The sequence below is a fragment of the Muscardinus avellanarius genome (genome assembly GCF_963383645.1).
Source record: "Muscardinus avellanarius genome assembly, chromosome: 1".
Taxonomy (NCBI): Eukaryota; Metazoa; Chordata; class Mammalia; order Rodentia; family Gliridae; genus Muscardinus; species Muscardinus avellanarius.
In genome coordinates this window covers 150,963,759-150,982,322 of record NC_137786.1, presented here as the reverse complement: position 1 = coordinate 150,982,322, position 18,564 = coordinate 150,963,759, and the positions used below count along the sequence as shown (strand labels likewise).

The window sequence follows — 18,564 nt, the reverse complement described above, 5'->3', positions numbered from 1 at the left end:
TAAAGATGTCTCAGAATAAAGAACACCATTAACCAAATGGACCTGTTGGACACATATAGAATATTTCACCCAACTACAGCAGAGTTTACATTTTTCTCAGCTGCTCATGGAACCTTCTCCAAAATAGATCACATCCTGGGACACAAAATGAGCACTAGCAAATTTAAAAAATGTTACATACTTCCCTGTGTCATTTTAGACCATAATGGAATGAAACTAGAAATCAACTATAAGAAGACCCAGAGAAACAACATAAACATGTGGAGACTGAACACCACACTTCTGAATGAAGAATGGATCATAGAAGATGTAAGAGGTGAAATCAAGAAATTTCTAGAAACAAATGAAAATAAAGAAACAACATATCAAAACCTCTGGGACACTTTGAAGGCAGTATTAAGAGGAAAATTTATAGCACTGAGTGCTCACATAAGAAAAACAGAAAATCTTCAAATAAATAGCCTTATGAAAGCCCTTGAAAAGCAGGAACAATTGAACCCCAAAGCCAGCAGAAGACGGGAAATTATTAAAATTAGAGCAGAAATGAACGAAATAGAGAATAAAAAAAAATACAGAAAATCAACAAAACCAAAAGCTGGTTTCTTGAAAAAATTAACAAGATTGATAAACCACTAGCCAACCTAACTAAAAAAAAAAAGAGAGAATCAACCCAAATTATGAAGATAAGGGATGAAAAAGGAGACATTACTACTGACAGCGTAGAAATCCAGAGGATTATCAGAAACTACTTTGAAAAACTATACTCCAACAAAATGGAAAATCTGGAGGAAATCGACAACTTCCTAGATAAATACAACCTTCCTAAACTGAGTCAAGAAGATATAGAACACTTAAACCAACCAATAACAATCAAAGAGATTGAAATAGCAATAAAGAGCTTACCATCAAAGAAAAGCCCAGGACCAGATGGTTTCCCAAGTGAATTCTATAAAACCTTTATAGGAGAACTAATCCCAATACTACTCAAACTATTTTGGGAAATAGAAAAAACCGGAACTCTCCCAAATACATTCTATGAAGCCAACATCACACTAATACCCAAACCGAATAAAGACAGTTCAAGGAAGGAAAACTACAGGCCTATATCTCTGATGAACTTGGATGCAAAACTATTAAACAAAATACTAGCAACACGCATTCAAAACCACATCAAGAAAATCATTCACCATGACCAGGTAGGGTTCATCCCAGGGATGCAAGGCTGGTTCAATATACGAAAATCAATCCATGTAATTCATCATATAAACAGAATCAAAGACAAAGACCACATGATCATCTCAATAGATGCTGAAAAAGCATTTGATAAAATTCAACATCCATTTATGATAAAAACACTGCAGAGAATTGGAATAGAAGGAACATATCTCAACATTATTAAGTCAATCTACAATAAGCCCACTGCCAACATCATATTAAATGGGGAAAAACTTCAAGAATTCCCCCTAAAAACTGGAACGAGACAAGGATGTCCACTATCACCACTTCTCTTCAATATAGTACTAGAGACTCTAGCCAGAGCAATAAGGCAAGAAAAGGAAATCAAAGGAGTACAAATAGGAAAAGAAGAACTTAAGCTTTCACTATTTGCAGATGATGTGATACTATATTTAGAAAACCCAACAAACTCAACCAAAAGGCTTATAGAACAGATCAACAAATTCAGCAAGGTATCTGGATACAAAATCAATCTTAAAAAATCAGAAGCTTTCCTGTACACCAACCATAAATCCACTGAAAAAGAAATTCAGAAAACACTTCCACTCAGGATCTCCCACAAAAAAATAAAATACCTAGGAATAAACTTGACCAAGGAGGTAAAAGATCTCTACAAAGAAAATTATAAAACACTGAAAAAAGAAATCGAAGAAGATCTTAGAAGATGGAAAGATCTTCCATGTTCATGGATTGGCAGAATAAATATCATTAAAATGGCCATCCTCCCAAAAGTGATCTACAGATTTAATGCAATGCCCATTAAACTACCAAGATCATTCCTCACAGACATAGAAAAATCGGTCCTTAAATTTATCTGGAATAACAAAAAGCCCAGAATAGCCAAGGTAGTTCTCAGCAACAAAAACCACGCAGGAGGAATCACAATACCTGACTTTAAACTATACTACAAAGCCATTGTAATAAAAACAGCATGGTACTGGCAAAAGAACAGATATATAGACCAATGGAGCAGAATAGAAGACCCAGAAACAAGTCCACACACTTTCAGCCAATTGATTTTTGACAAAGAGGCCAAAAACATACACTGGAAAAAAGATAGCCTCTTCAACAAATGGTGTTGGCAAAACTGGTTAACCATATGCAGAAAATTGGATGTTAATCCCACTTTTTCACCATGTACAAAAGTCAACTCACGATGGATCAAAGACTTGGAAATTAAACCAGAGACTTTGAAGCTCCTTGAAGAGGGCATAGGTCCAACACTACAACACATAGGCACAGACAAACATTTCCTCAACAAGACCCCAAAGGCACAACAAATTAAAAGGAGAATCAATACATGGGATTGCATGAAACTGAAGAGCTTCTGTTCAGCAAAGGAAACTATCAAGAATCTCAGTCGAGAGCCAACAGAATGGGAGAAGATTTTTGCCACCTACACCTCTGATAGAGGACTAATATCTAGAATATACAGAGAACTCAAGAAACTCAACACTAAGAAAACAAAGCATCCAATAACAAAATGGGCAAATGAACTAAATAGACACTTCACAAAAGAAGAAATTCAAATGGCCAATAAATGCATGAAAAAATGCTCAACATCACTGGCAATCAGAGAGATGCAAATCAAAACTACCCTGAGATTTCACCTAACTCCAACTAGAATGGCCATCATTCAAAACACAAACAACAACAGATGCTGGCGAGGATGTGGAGAAGTGGGAACTCTAAGACATTGTTGGTGGGATTGCAAATTAGTGCAACCACTTTGGAAAACAGTATGGAGAATCCTCAGAAGAATGGGAACAAATCTACCATTTGATCCAGCAACACCACTGTTGGGTATCTACCCAAAAGAAAAGAAACCAAACAACCAAACTAATGCATGTGTATCTATGTTCATAGCTGCACAATTCACCATAGCCAAACTATCGAACCAGCCAAGATGTCCATCAACAGATGAATGGATTACAAAACTGTGGGATATGTACACAATGGAATTTTACTCAGCCATCAAAAAAAAAAACCTCAATTACATCATTTTCAGGGAAATGGATGGAACTGGAGGACATTATGCTAAGTGAGATTAGTCAGGCACAAAACATAAGAAATCAGATGCTTTCCCTAATATGTGAGAGTTAGGGAGAAAAGAGGAGCAAACAAGACAACCTAAAGGAGGAGAAATGAGGGGGGAAGAGGAAAATCTCTAAAGCTCACAATGTACTTAAACATATCGAAGTCAATCACTAAACCAAGCAAGGGAGGGAGGGACGGGGAGGGAATGGGGTGGGATTTGGGTAGGGGTCAAATCAGCGATGAGTACATGTTTGTACACACAAGTTTTTTACCCCAATAAGTTGTATGAATATAATGCACCAATAAAAAAATTAAAAAAAGAAAGGAAACAGCATCAGTGACTTACACATTAGTGTTGTGCACCCTTCTGTTCCAAATATCACTTAATACAAAGTTCTTCCTATTCTGATCTTTTAAAAATTAAAATCTCAAAAAGACACATAGGAGAAAATAAAAATAATAAATAAATATATAAATTAGTCAAAAGTTCGTGGTTTGGAGATCCTAATTATTCTCTGTAGAAATAGAGAAAATACTAATAGTCATAAATTCTGATGTTGCTTACATAATTGTCTTATCAGGAGTGTTTGCAATTTTGAGAGGATGACTAATTACCAGAAAATCTAGTGTGTACATATAAATTTAAGAATTAGCAACTTATCCATCTTTTTATCTGATATCATTTTCAAAAAATGTGGTAGTAAAAAATATGCGGTACCTTTATACTCATGAAGGTACCAGGTTGAACTTATAAATGTGGCTTATTTTGCATTGCAGAGATTAAAGCTTGTTTTTCTCTAACCACATGTTATACATATTTATTCATCTTTTTAGAGGTTCAGAGTCAATGCATAAGATTATCTTGGTACATTAAAAACCTGTAATAAAGTTTTGATATTTAACTCTTCATCATGTATTTAGTTTAGGAACTCCTCAGATCTTATTCTGAGTTTTCTTTCTCAGTTAACACATATTTATGAAGCACCCATCATCAGGCATTTGCTAGATAGCAAGGATGAATAAGACCAAAGTTTTGCCTGTAAAATGTTTACAATCTGAATATAGAACCTGAAAAATAGGTGATTATAATTCAGAGTGATTAGTGCTACACAGTTAAGTTCAGGATGCTCTGTAGACACACAGGAGAGGTACCTCACCACATCTAGAGGTGTGGTGAAGACATTTCGAAAGAGGAAGCTTAAAAGGAGGATGAAATAGCAAAAAAAGACATAAGAAAAAAGAAAAGATATTCTTCATGATTCCTATAAGGCATCATGGCACGGAAAGAAAAATAGACTGTGTTTCAGAAGATGTAAGCTGGAGTTTTAACTCCACTGCTACATATATCCCCAAACCTCAGTTTCATAATACCTTCATAATATCTTACATGGAAATAATAATTCCCTGACCAACAGCATGAGATCTTTAGGAGGATCAAACGAGATACGCATATGAGAGTGCATTATCTGAAGTACATATGAATACAATGTACCAATATAAAAAAAGAAAGAAACTGAAGTGCGATATGGATGGATACCATCAATTTAGAAAATCACCATTTGCCCTGGCCTTAATTACTCATCTATTGGGAACGAACCATGGGCAATACACAGGGTGGAGGAAGACCATTTAGGGTATGCTGTTTCACTGTAGATCCAAAATCTCACAGTCATATCTAAACATATGGATTAGCAGATGGAAACTGAGATCCAGAAAGGCTGATGGGCTCCAGGGTCTTTGATTGTTAGGGGTAGACAGACCCTGGACTGTGATTGCTATCACATACCCCAGCTCATCTGCTTGCTCATTCTCAGTCAACTTAGAGTCTCTGGTTTTGCTTTATTTATAGTTTGACCTTTTGTCCAATGGGACCTGGACTTTTCTGAAGGCAAGAGGAATTGCTTTTCCTTTTCCTCCTTCTCCTTTCTCTCCACCACCTCACATTGAGCAGTTTTGGGAACCCAGAGTGTTAAAAAAAAAAAAAAAGACTTCTTGAGTTAACTGGAAACCTGGTGGAGAGTTTAAGAAGGTGTTCTCCAGGCAGTGCAACTTGATAATAGTTCTGAAACAATGACCTTTCAGGCCCCTGTGCTAGGATGCCAAGCGTGCACATCAGGAGGTTGTCATGCTTGGGCGGAGGAAGTGGGGAAGGGGAGAGGCAGATACATCCTCCTGTAACTAGGATCTGTCTAAATTAATCTCTCATGAGGCATAGCCATCTTCCAGCTGCTTTTTCCTTGGGGACTTGAAGGCTGGGAATAATTTTACTTCTTTTTAATTTAAAAATTAACAAGAGACTGTAGGCAAAATGAAGCCCTACGTTTCACATGGAATCATGGGACATGTATTTCCTGACTGGCTCAATAAGAGAGATAGCAAAGTAGTGGTTAAGAAAGCAAGTGAACAAAAATATACTTTTTGAACATTTTTACAGGTAGTAGAATTTTAACTTCTTACTAAATCAACCTTGACTTATGATATTGTGGATATTGTGAGGACTAAATTAGTAATTCTAAATCAAGTATGACTTTGTGCCCTGGGGACATTTGGCAATGTGTAGTAACAACTTTGGTCATTACAACTGAGGCAGGGCAGTGCCGTCAGAGCCAGATGTCACTAAACATCCCGCAGGCACAGGACAGCCCAACATAATGCACTTACTTGGCTCAAAACATCAGTAGAGCCAAGGTTAAGAAATCCTGGTTAAATGCTGTTGTGACCTACTATAAGGTATAGATTATATGCATAAGAAAAATAAATGCTACTCATCACTTACGTAAATTATCACCAATTCCAAAAGCAACTTGGTAACCATGAAAAATTTTCATAAATTAATGAAGAAAAATTAAGTCTGGTAGGTAGACAAACAGAACACATACTCAGAGGATCCACAACTTTAAAGTTATTTTTTCAGTTTTTAAAGTGTTTTTATTATAAATATTATACGCATACATATATAAAATAATGATAATTATTTTTAAACCTAAAAATAGAATTGGCACCATCTATTGAGATAGTGTTGGGAAAACAGTGATGTCATAGCAAGGTTGCCAGGTGCAGAGACTGATGCCTCTGCTGCCCTGTTGCTTATAAAAATCATATTAAATTGCCCTCCCACCAAACTATAGCAAGTAACCTGTTACTGTATCTGTAAATGGATTTAAAATATAAACCAAAAGACTCAGAGAGCTCTTTGAAAATAACAGCTACAGAACATGCTGGAAATGTGTAATGAAAATAGATAAATAGATCCTATCAATAGTTCATAATCTGATTTTTGATAAGGAAGGCAAGACAATGGAGCTTACTGGTATTATAGAACAGCTGATTAAATATTTGGCTGTACTGTTCATCTTTGTGTACCCAACAGTTAATCCTGTGTCTGGCACAGAATCAGGGTTCAATATATATTTGTTGGGTAAGTAAATAGGGTTGATCAGAAGGTATTTGATCAGTGAATTTTATATTTTCTGAAATTTTTATTTCCTTTTACTATAGAACAGTAACTAATTGTTCACACTTGAGATTAAGTTAAGGTCTACTGATAACCTTTCTCTGGGCTCTTACAGCTCTCTGCCCATCTGTCGAACTCCTCGGGAGCAGAATCATATGCTATTCATCTTTTTACCTTGGGGCTTTGCATAGTGCCTGGTGCGGTTTTGATTGATGTTATTGAACCTTTTTTTTTTTTTTTAGTGCTAGGGATTGAACCCTCACGCATGCTAAGCCTGCACTCTACCACTGAGTTACCCATTCAGCTCCAACCTTTGTTCTTTTTGTGCTATATCCAACCATCTTCACTCCCCACTGACCTAAGCTGGTGGCATCAGACTTTCATTTTAAGGAGATGCTTCACCTCCTATTTGCTGGACTACCAAGGCAATTCAGCCCCAGCAGAATTTTCTCTTCAATCTCTTTTACTTGGGCTTTGCTTTCCTCTCTCATCCTGTTTTAGGGGAAAAGTGGGGTCCTTTTTGTTTCTAAGTTTCTGATACTTAGTTTAATTTGCTCACTCTCCTAAAATCAGGTAATGTGGTTGCAATGAAACTACCAAACTAATTAATGTGTATCTATGTTCATAGCTGCACAATTCACCATTGCCAAACTATGGAACAGCCAAGATGTCCATTAACAGATGAATGGATTACAAAACTATGCGATATGTACACAATGGAATTTTACTCAGCCATAAGAAAAACACAATTACATCATTTACAGGGAAATGGATGGAACTGAAGGACATTATGCTAAGTGAGATTAGTTAGTCACAAAAAGTAAGAAATTGAATGCTCTCCCTAATATGCGGAAGCTAGGAAGAAATGGGTCATAGGAAGGACTCTAAACAAAGAAGGAGATACTATAGATGAGCAAATAAGGCGACCTAACTGAGGGACTGGGAGGAGGAAGAGGGAAATTCTCTAATGCACATGATGTACATTAACAAACATATCAAAATCAATCACTAAGCCAAGCATGAGAAGGAGAGAGGGGGAGGGAATGGGTCGGGAATTGAGTAAGGGCTAATTGGATGATGTGTGCATGTTGCCTCCACCATCTTGTATTCCATTAAGATGTATGACTACAATGCACCAATAAAAATTTTTAAAAGAAAGAAGCAAGTGGTGCTTGGAACTTTTTTACAACGGGAATGTGATGTGAGTCAATTTTCTTAAGACTCAGTTTCCTTCCGTTAAATGAGATTGAGAACAATATCTTTACATGATCAATTGAAAAAAATCCATTGAAATAAGGCATATGGAAATGTTTCATAAACTTGCAATTATTTGTAGGTACTTAATAAAGATAGGAGTTCCCTCTACAAATTCATTAATTGATATGGAAAACTTAAACACTGAGTTTATAAATATAGGTAAGTTTCCAACTAGATTTAATTCATTGGGAAGACTGAAGTACACACCATCACATCACTAGGTGAGAAGCTATTCGTTTTGTGGGTTTACTAGTGGGGGCTGCTTATCTCAGAAGGCCTCAGAGGCCAAGAAGTCAACCATGTCTCATCTATTTCTCTGACTCCAAGAAAAGTAAGGCTTATAAAATGAAAAACACAGGTGTAGACAGTGATGTGGGTTAAATATAGAGTGGCATGTGGTGTCCTTAAATTAAGAGTGTTTACAGTCATCTGAGGCACCCAAAAGGATCCATACATATAAGCCATAACCTGTAAAGATCCCCAACCCCACAAAGACAAGAGAGTTCAGAAGAAATGACAAAGAGGGATCTAAATTCACCTTCAGCCTCTTTTCTGAATTCTTAACCTATCATAGAGAACAGGCTAAGTAAATACAATGCCATCTTTTGACTTGCAATGAAGCAACTCTATTAGCCAGAAAAGACACAGTCCCGTGGAGAGCAGGGAGGAGGAAGGCTTGCTCCTCAGTGTGGGGCATGGAATCCTAGGAAATGAGATTCAAAGATAGCAAGCATCTAATATAGCCATGGCTACTGATTTTATTAGCCTTTCCTCCTGTAGCATTGTGCATTTCTTGTTTCCCACTGGCTTCTTCTCCTGTCTTTAATCATGAACATTTCCCATCTTTGAAACCCTCCTTCAACTTTGCCGCCTGCACCAGCTGTTATCTTAACTTCTTTTATTGCTAACAGAATTCTAAAATGGATGACCTCTGCCCAACCTTTGCTCTCTTGGCCCTTCCTCAGTCCTCTGCTGCGACTACATTCCTTTAAGTACCTGTTCCCCAGGCCTGAGTTGGGGCGACTTTAGCGGGATTTTCCACTGTTGATCATTAAAAAACAAAACAAGAGAAGTCTCCTTTCCCCTAATTTATTTGGGACTCAGCCACAGAGATTTTATTTCTGATGTCAAGCAGACTGGAAGTTAAAATTCCAGCCAGGGACAATAGCAGTGTGGATTAAATGGGTAAACGTGTACAATGCTTGGTATAAAACACAGCGTGTTGCAAATGACCGTGAAATGTCAGCTATTGCTATTATTGTTGTTATTAATTTTGGAATGCTGCTTCATTCTGGATTTTATTAAATGCCTTTCTCCCTACAGTCACTTTCTCGGCTCATTCCTTAGACTTCCTTTCTTTTTCTTCATTCTCTCTTCCATATTCATCTCTTTAACTGCTTCCTCCCTGTGGGAGATTCAAATCCACAAAACCTACAACTCTGACCTACTTCCTAAGTACTAGCTTATTTCAATAAACCCCACCAGGAATGTCATTATTTTAAATCTGACACACCTAACAATGACTTTTTGTGTCCAACAGGCTCTTGATTTTCCCTATGTGAACGGTGCTATTATAAAACTGGCTATGAGGCTCCTACCTTCTTTATCACCATTTTCATCCCCTCAGCCTGCCTTTTACAGTTAACCTTTTTATCAATTCCTACTTGCATAACCCTTATGATGGGGATTGAGCCTGTATTGATTGCTAATAGGAGCTGTATTAATTGCCAAAAAGAACACGCTTTCATACTTAGACAGAACAATAAAATCCTTTTCTCTGCCTCTAAGCTGTCAGCTAAGAGCTGCAGCCAGGATTGACCTTGGTTAACTAAGAGTTGGCTATTAGTTCAGCTGAACACTAGAATTATAAGGATTTTCACAATAGTTTAGGCTAAAGTTAAAGAGAAAAACCAAGCTATGTTAACATGATAGTAATTACTAATTATACAAAATAGTTATAGCCCCAAATTCTTATACTTTAAAAGACTATATCCCTGTGCCTTTCTTTTCTTTATTGTAAGACAAGCTTTTTAACATAATAAGCAACTTTTAGCAGAGCTAGGAAAGGCTAAAAACTCACCAAGGACACAGGTGGACAATGCATGCTTTAAAACTAAAACCAAAGACAAAGCGGGCTTCTTCCATGCAGCCCCCTGACCTTGTTAACAAAGTAACACATTTTGATAAGACTTATCTGTCCATGTGAGGAAAGGCTTATGCAGCAGAGACAACAGGCGAGCCTGCACTGCTTTTGGTGGGAAAGGAGGACTATGGGCTAAGCAGGAGGGGAGGAAGGAGATAGTGAATTCTTTAAAAAAATGTTACATGTTCAGAGACCTCAGTGTCTTACTTTCAAGGCACTCCACCGCTTTTTCTCTGATGCAGTACTTTGATAGTTCTTCTTTTCTTTCTACCTTTGTAATAATAAAAATTGCTTAAGCTTGCAGCAGTATAGTTCTGGCTATTTTTTTCTAAACTAGATAAGAACAAGAACCCACATTGACATCTCAAACCGTTACACCTTAAAAATGTTTTTCTTTGCATTTTAACCTAAGGTATATAAAATATTTTAAATGTGACAGTTAATGATCAACAAACTTTTAAAACTAAAGAATCCCATTTTTGAGAAAACACACAAGAAAATTCCTCCTTCTTGTGGCTGTCTACCCAACCTGCAGGTAGACAGTCCACGATCAAGAGCCCAGAAATACTTTTCCTAACTCCACTGCATAAATGAAAAAAGCACACATTCATTCAAGTTAAGACTTGGTGCTTTTCATAATAGTTCCATTCATAACCAGCTGATTAGTGTGACCAGACAGACTGACTTGGACTCAGAGGATGGCCTGCAGCAGTTTGTAAAGCTAAGAGACCAAGGCCTGGTTTCTTTATCTTTAAATTGAAGGATTTGGACACTACCAACTTTTATGACTTTTTCATTTGGAAAATCTATAATTTTTTAAAGATCTGTAGTCTATTGTGATATAGTGATTTTATCCTTAAAATTATGCTGGGCAAGCTGGTTATGGTTGTATACCCCTATAATCTCAGTACCTGGGAGGTTGAGACAGCAGGATCTCAGGTTCCAAGCCAACCTCAGCAACTTAGTGAGACCCTCAGCAAGTTGATGAGATCCTGTTTCAAAAAATAAAAATTAGCCGGGCGTGGTGGCGCACGCTTGTAATCCCCGCGCTTGGGAGGCAGAGACAGGAGGATCGCGCAGGTTGAAGCCAGCCGTGCTGGCTTAAGAGACCCTGTTTCAAAAATATAAAATAGGTCTGGGAGCGTAGCCTGGAGGTAGAGGGGCTTCCAGGAATCCCAGTACCACCAACCCCCCCAAAATAAAAATTAATAAGAATAATAAAAATTATGTTTGGTAAAACCCCAAATAGTCTGAAAGATGTGAATTAAATTTTAGCATGGCTGCAAATTTAGTCATTTTTTTCTATTCCTTAAGTGACAGAGGAAGTCTGAAATCGTACTATTTAGTCATCTACTATGAAAAATAAATGTGTGTGCATTTCTGTATACATGCCTTTTAACGTATTATACTTGAAGTATAGTTTTCCTCAACAGAACATTTGAATGCACACAAAAACACTATGCAGAATGTCTAACAGTCTCTCAGGGACTTCAAAAGGTCCTGCATTCCATCTTGCTTTGGAAGCCAGCCATGTGGTTATTATGTCACAGCTTGAGATGTCCCATCAACAGAGTATTGTTGGTGATGGGGAATTCCTGGCTGGTGAGTGGGAGAGAGCAGAGGAAGAGCCCTTTCACAATCTGTGCCTCCCTGGTTGCCATTATAACTGTGGCTTGAAAGGATTCTTTGTTCTTTGTCCAGGCTGAGCAAGCACTTTGGGACTTTTGGTGGCAGCCTATTAGGTCAGAGCTATAGAGTCATGAAATTCCAGCTCTGGATGGCACCCTGGGAGGCAGCAGAGCAGGTAGTTAGGAGCATGGGCTCTAGAGTGTGATGGCCCAGGCTTGGAGCCCGGCTTGACCCCTCACTAGCTGCGGTTTCCTCAACAAGATACTTATCCTTTCTATGTCTTGCAGAAAGAGAATACTACTTCACCACTCAGGAGCATTGTAAGGATTTGATAAGGTGTTTAGCATTGTAACTACTGAATGCACTGGAGTAACTATTATTAGTAATCATCCTCATTTTGCAGAAGAGAAAGAAAGACTCAAATTCCATGTCAAGTCAGGCAAATGCAAAAATGTTCAGAGACAGAATAATTGAACCAGGGCTCTAATCTCATCAGTGAATACATCTACTGAAGAATTTACGATTTGAATGGACTGTTGGATGGTAATGTAGGCAGATGGGGTGAGGCTGGAGGAGATAGGTCACTGTTGATGTGGCCTTGGGGACTATGTCTCTCCCTGGTCACTTCCTCTCTTTCTTTTCTTCTCTCCATTCAAATTTCCTCAACCATGTTATTCCACTATGATGTCTGCCTTGCAGCCAGCCTACTATGGACCATGCCTCTGAAACCATGAGCTAAATAAACTTCCTGCATGCACTCACCAAACTCACATTAGTAAACAAACAACTATCACATAAATTTGTGTGCTGGTGTCTTATCTTAGTCACTTAAATATCACCTTGGGAAATTCACTTTCTTGCTTTGAGCTACTTTCCTCCTCTATAAATTGAAGATTTTAATCTCTACAGTGAAAAGGGTTAGAAGAAATACTGCACACGTATGGAAAGTACTCAGCGCAGGACCAAGGCCACAGTAGTTTTGGTAGTTCTGAATCTCCCCAGAGACCCATACCTGTGCATCTGCTGCCAAGGACAGCATTTCCGTGTGATCTTCAGACATGCAGCAACAAGAACCTTTGGAGTGATGCTGGTCAAGGGGAGCTGATAACTGACAAGAGTTGGTGGCACAGCTCAGGCTTACCGGTCCTTGAAGAGCAGAAGCTCCTTTCCCAGCATTGTCACTGCATCAAAGGATGAGCTGGAGTCACAGGGATCATTGCTGGCCGGCTTGTGAGGGGGGATGTGGGGTATAGAGGGTTTCCCCAAATATGGTTTCCGAGGTCCTAGAATTCAAAGTGTCTTGGTCAAAATGGTATCAGAAATTTAGAGTTTGGATGATTCTTCTCTTAGAGACCTAAGAGAGTTTGTATGCTTTTACTTTGTATTGGCATTTTACAAAGAGATGCCAGGTAGACCTGGGTTTGAATCCTTGCTACTCTGGTTGTTGAATTGTGTGATCTGAGGCGAATAATGCAGTTTTAAAAGCTCCAATGTCCTCAGTTGTAAAGTAGGAGAGGTAATAGTAGAATCTACCTCTGAAGATTGTTGTGAAAATTAAATAATGCCTGTAAATCACTTAGTAGACATGTTTGGCACATAGTAAATATTTTAAAAATGGTTGCTGTTATTTTATTGTTATACACAACTTCCTTGATGGCCACAGATAGTCCCAATTAAAAATATAACTTGAAATTGTTATTATTTATTTGTAATGAAGTTATTTCTCTCATTAAGATCATCACTTTCTTGGGTATTTTTGTTATTGCTACTGGGGATTGAACACAGGAGCATTCTACATATGAGCTATACCACCAGTTCTACTTAATTTTATTTCTAAACATGGTCTCGCCAAGTTGCTGAGGCTGCTCTCAAGCCTGCAAGCCTCCTGTTGGATATTTATTTACTTATTTTACTTCTTATTTCTTTTATTGATATTAGAATTGAGCCCAGGGCTTTGCATAAGTAAGGCAAGTGCTTTACCATCGAGCTACACCCAGCCCTTATTTATTTATTTATTTATTTACTTATTTCGTATGTTCCTTGGCATCCTGCACGGTGCTTCTGCCTTTTCCTAGGCACCCCAGAAAGACTGCGTGAACTCCTATGGAGCTGAAGTATACTGAAGGTATTTTTTATATAAGGGATCTTCTAGCAGCTCGGCTTGTCAAACAGGGACCCGCTCTTTGGGAGAGCTGCTGGTGAACCTTCGTCTCCCATTCTCCATCTCTGAGACTGCCCACCAACAGCAGGAGAATGGGTGAGGGCACGAGGTAGGATGAGTTTTCAAGAGAAGATCAGACATCATGCTGAGGGTCAGGAGTGCTCAGGTGGGTCAGGAGTGGTATGCATCAGCTCCCTGGCAACACAACTTATGTATAAGTGGCCACATCAAAATAGGTGCTTTGGCTCCTGGCCGAGGGTTTGGTGGCCATCAGGCTGAAGGAGCCTGGCAAAACACAGGCACCCATGAAGGTAAGCATCCGGCTCGGCCCTTCTTGGTGGCCCAGGAGAATGGCTTCACTGTGTACCCCTGCACTGGGTGCTCTGGAGACTTTGTAAAACAAAAACATTCCCAGCATTTGATTTCTCCCTTGGACAGAAATGCATCTGGCCTTTTTGGAAATTAGAGCTGGCTGAAGGCTTCTTTGGAGATTTGTCTTTTGTGTCCCAAGTGACATCGGACTGCTCGCAGATGCCTGTGCACTTTCTAATTAGCCAGGTTTGCTGGCTGACACATGGAAGGCACAGGGGGATGTGGCTGTATAGGACCGAGAGGCTCAGAGGACTGGAGAGGCTCTGACAAGGCCGAATATTTGGGTCTACAAGGCCCAAGGGAAAGCCAGTTCCATAATATTTTTTTGCCTTTCTATTCATTAAAAACTAATCAAAGGCCGGGCTTTGTGGTGCATGCTTGTAATCCCCGTGCTTGGGAGGCGGAGACAGGAGGATCACTCAGGTTTGAAGCCAGCCTCTCTGGCTTAAGAGACCCTGTTTCCAAATAAAATATAAGATAGGTCTGGGAGCATAGCCTAGAGGTAGAAGGGCTTCCAGGAACCCCACTACCATAAAAGAAAACCAAACCAAAACAAAACAAAAAACAAAACAAAACAACAAACTAATCAAGGTCTAAGGATGTTTCAATTGTCCTTCACATATATTGATTGATTTTTTTCCCCTGAAGGAAAAATGTAGATAGAGTTTCTAATAAATTTTGATTGCTTTTTGAGTGAATTTAACACAAGATCATTTGAAATATCTTAGTAACTTTAATAAGGTTTGTTGTTTTGTGGTACAAGGAATTGAATCCAGAAGCATTCTACCTTTGCGCTCATCCCTCACCCTTTTTATGTGGAAACAGGTTCTTGCTAAGTTGCTGAAGCTGTTTTGAACCCGAAATCCTCCTGTTTCAGCCTCTCAAGTCCTGGGATTATAGGCTTGTGCCACAATACCTGGTTTGGAATATATTAGTAGGTATTTTTGACCCTCAGCTTTCTCAGTTTTCAGATGAGGAAAGCACTGCACACTCTACAGTTTTGTCAAAAGGATGGCGTGAGCAACACAGATGAGCATGTTTCATAAACTGCTGGTGGTCTCACACCTGGGAGGTGGAGCTATACCATCATCATGGATATTTTTAGGAAGATAAGGCCACTTAACGGCAAATGAGTAAGTACCATATACATGAATTATAAAATATACCTGTCCTTTCTGAAGTGTAAATTTTGACTTGCACTAGAAAAACAGACAAATGACTAGATTTCCTATGGCCATTCAGGACCAGAATGCCCTAGAGAAAAGCTGTGAAACTTAATTGTGCATCCTGGGGTGGGAGAGTGTGGTTCATAACTGGTAAATAAGATTTGCTCAAGAAGACATCACTGGGGCTATGGTCTCTAGATAGAGTTTTACATATGCAAGTAACTCTTGGCAAAATGCACTTTCTCTAAATTGGAGACTGGCCGGGTGTGGTTGGGCATGCTTGTAATCTCTGCACTTGGGAGGCAGAGACAGGAGGATCAAACAGGTTCGAAGCCAGCCTCGCTGGCTTAGGAGATGAGACCCTGTTTACAAATAAAAATATAAAAAATAGGTCTGGGAGTGTAACCCAGAGGTAGAAGGGTTTCCAGGAAATAAATAAATAAATAAATAAATAAATAAAATAAATTGGAGACCGAATGATTGTTCCTTTCAGGATTAGTGGTCAAAGAATTGTAGTGGTCATACCGTACAATGCCTGGATTCCTCTCACATCATCCTGGGGCAGGCGGAATTTGTAAGGATTCTGGTACTTATAAGTCGGGTACATCAGTGCTGATGGGTCTGTGGAATGTGCTAGACCCAAGGCGTGGCCAAATTCATGAGCAGCGACAGTAAATAAATTGAAACCTAAACAGTATGAGAGAGAAAGGCAGCATCAACACAGGTTTCTGTTTTCTCTGTTTTCTGTCTTCACAGGTGAATTTATTCCCAGATCACAGTTAACTCATCACATTTCACTACCAGATTATTCAAAGGTTGGCAAGCTATTCTTGCACGCATGGCTGCTGACCTCGGTCTGGTTTTCTCCCTTTGTGGGCAAGTGGTGAGATGATGGTGGTATAAAACAATCCATTTTGTCCATTTTAAGTGTGCTTGACAGACTGATAAAGAAGGGCCTTGGAGGTAGCAGTGGCAATGAAACTTGCAATAATGTATAGGTTTGGGCCACACATGCTTGAATAAATTTCTGCTATTACAGCCTACGTTTTTAAATCCACACATGCTTCACACTAAAGATTTCCAGGTGGCCTGCATGATATTCTGAAGCCTATATACCAACCCCATCACCCTTTTAAAAAAACTACTGATTCCCTTGGGTCATCTTTGGATGAAGCCTATTCCAAGTACAAGTAAGAAATGATAAATGCTCTGTAATAAAAGAAAACGAGCGCTGTGTGTTGAGGAGGGGATTGCTGGCGCTTGAGACTATATGCTATGAAACAGAGACCGGACAAGTCTACAGCATAATCTTGGGTGTATCTTTTCCCTTATGGTGTTCCATTTTGGAATTTTGGCTTACTTGTTTTTCCTAGCCAGCCTCCCTAGTTAAAGGGTGGCTTGGGACGTTGAACCTCAAGGTTTCATGATGGAGGCCCAGAAGAAGGTACAATATTTTCCAGGTTATGGTGAATTGTGCATATATACCATTCATCCCCATAGTCCACTTCTCAGCATTGTCGAAATGTGTATCTCCTCCCAGGCCTTCTCCGGGTGCAAATGCATGGGCCAGTGTCCCACGAGGCCCGTCGAATGGATAGGAATCCCCATGATCTAAACAACAGAAAGTTAAGCCGACAGGATTAAGTCCTACAGGTTTACAGGTTCTGAAGGACATGGAGAATGGACAACATTTTGAATGGCATTGGCACTTAAACTAACTAACTAACTAACTAACTATATATATATATATTTTTTTTCCCCTTTCTTTTTTTTTTTTTTTTTTGCAGGTCTGGGGATGGAACCCAGGGGCATTTGACCTCTGAGCTGCACCCTGTGCCCAATTTTTTATTCTTTATTTTGAAACAGAGTCTCACTAGGTTGCTGAGGGTCTGGCTAACTTTCTGAAGCTGGCCTTGAACCTGTGATCTTCTTGTCTCAGCCTCCCAAGTACTGGGATTACAGGAGTGCACTCCGACGCCCAGTTTTACTATCTGTATTTTAGTTAACAGTTCATTTCAGAGAAAATAAAAAGAAAGAAGAACTAAGTGAGGGCCATAGTAGAAGCCACACTTAGTAATTTTTCAGAATTTTAGTGAGTATACCTTGTTTTTAATAAACCAGTAAAACAAAGTTCAGGCCTGCCCTTTCTCAGATTTCAGTGCAACATAGTCTAATCAAATTGCATGTCCTGAAGATTTAACACAATGACTGCATGGCTCCTAGCTGGCTTTTGTGTTAGGGGATAGGACAGCAGCTTGAAAGACCCAGAGAGAGAGAGCCACGTAATAGCAACCTTGCCTGCAAAGCTGTCCTGAGTCACTCTGTCCTGCCACTTCACCAGCTGGCCTTCGTCCTCTGGGAGGAACAGACCTACTGGGGGCCAGCTTACACTCAGGGCCATTTCTAAAGCTTTTGTAATCAGGATTTGCTCGATCTCCTCTCTTCTAGTTCCTAAACATGTTTTACCTCAATGACATCAGAATAAAGTTGAAATTGGAACTTGAAATGTTAAGGACACTTAGAAACGTTATCTGCAGAGGGGAAGAGGCTGTGTGGTTCACACTTAATTGTGGGGAAGCTGGAAAAGGGAAACGGATTTCACAGGCCATCTGTTCCTCCCTTTATCTATTTCCTACACACTTTTTTCTATGAAGGGCTGGGAGTTTGCCGTGGATCCTGTGGAAAGTCATGTTCTCCTCCTTACCACGGTGAGTTGGGGGGATGGAAAAGTGGGCAAAGTGGAGGTGGGTCTCCTGTGCACCTCCCCAAAGGTACTCTGCAAGCATGGAGGAGACAGGACGCCCTGCTCCCAAACACTACTCAGTGTCAGAGGAGCTGCGCCAGGGTCACTGGAATTTATTTCCTTCAGTGGGGACCCACTGTGCCAAATTCTCAGGTAACATAGAAGGAGGGTAATAATGATATACATCATCATGGGCAAATATGAGATCTGGTGATCTCTGAACCAATGGGAAAGTTAATATGACAGAATCAGTCTCCTAATGGAGCAAAACCATAATGGACACTTTTTATGGCAAGTCAATTATTCTACAGCTCAATCTAATGATGACCAGAAAGGCTAAGAACTCCTCTGGTTCAATTTTGTGAG

At 39.3% G+C, this 18,564-nt stretch overlaps 1 protein-coding gene across 1 annotated transcript in view; it reads right to left on the bottom strand.

Annotated features, from left to right (window-relative positions):
• MMP20 (matrix metallopeptidase 20) overlaps positions 1–18,564 on the bottom strand; it is a gene marked incomplete at both ends in the record, with an annotated part of 56,988 nt that overhangs the window by 23,246 nt on the left and 15,178 nt on the right. Inside the window, 3 exons of the mRNA XM_080719838.1 lie at positions 12,898–13,039; positions 15,981–16,142; positions 16,941–17,066. Of these exons, the coding sequence (XP_080575964.1) occupies positions 12,898–13,039; positions 15,981–16,142; positions 16,941–17,066 (430 nt within the window). The remainder of the gene's footprint in view (positions 1–12,897; positions 13,040–15,980; positions 16,143–16,940; positions 17,067–18,564) is intronic.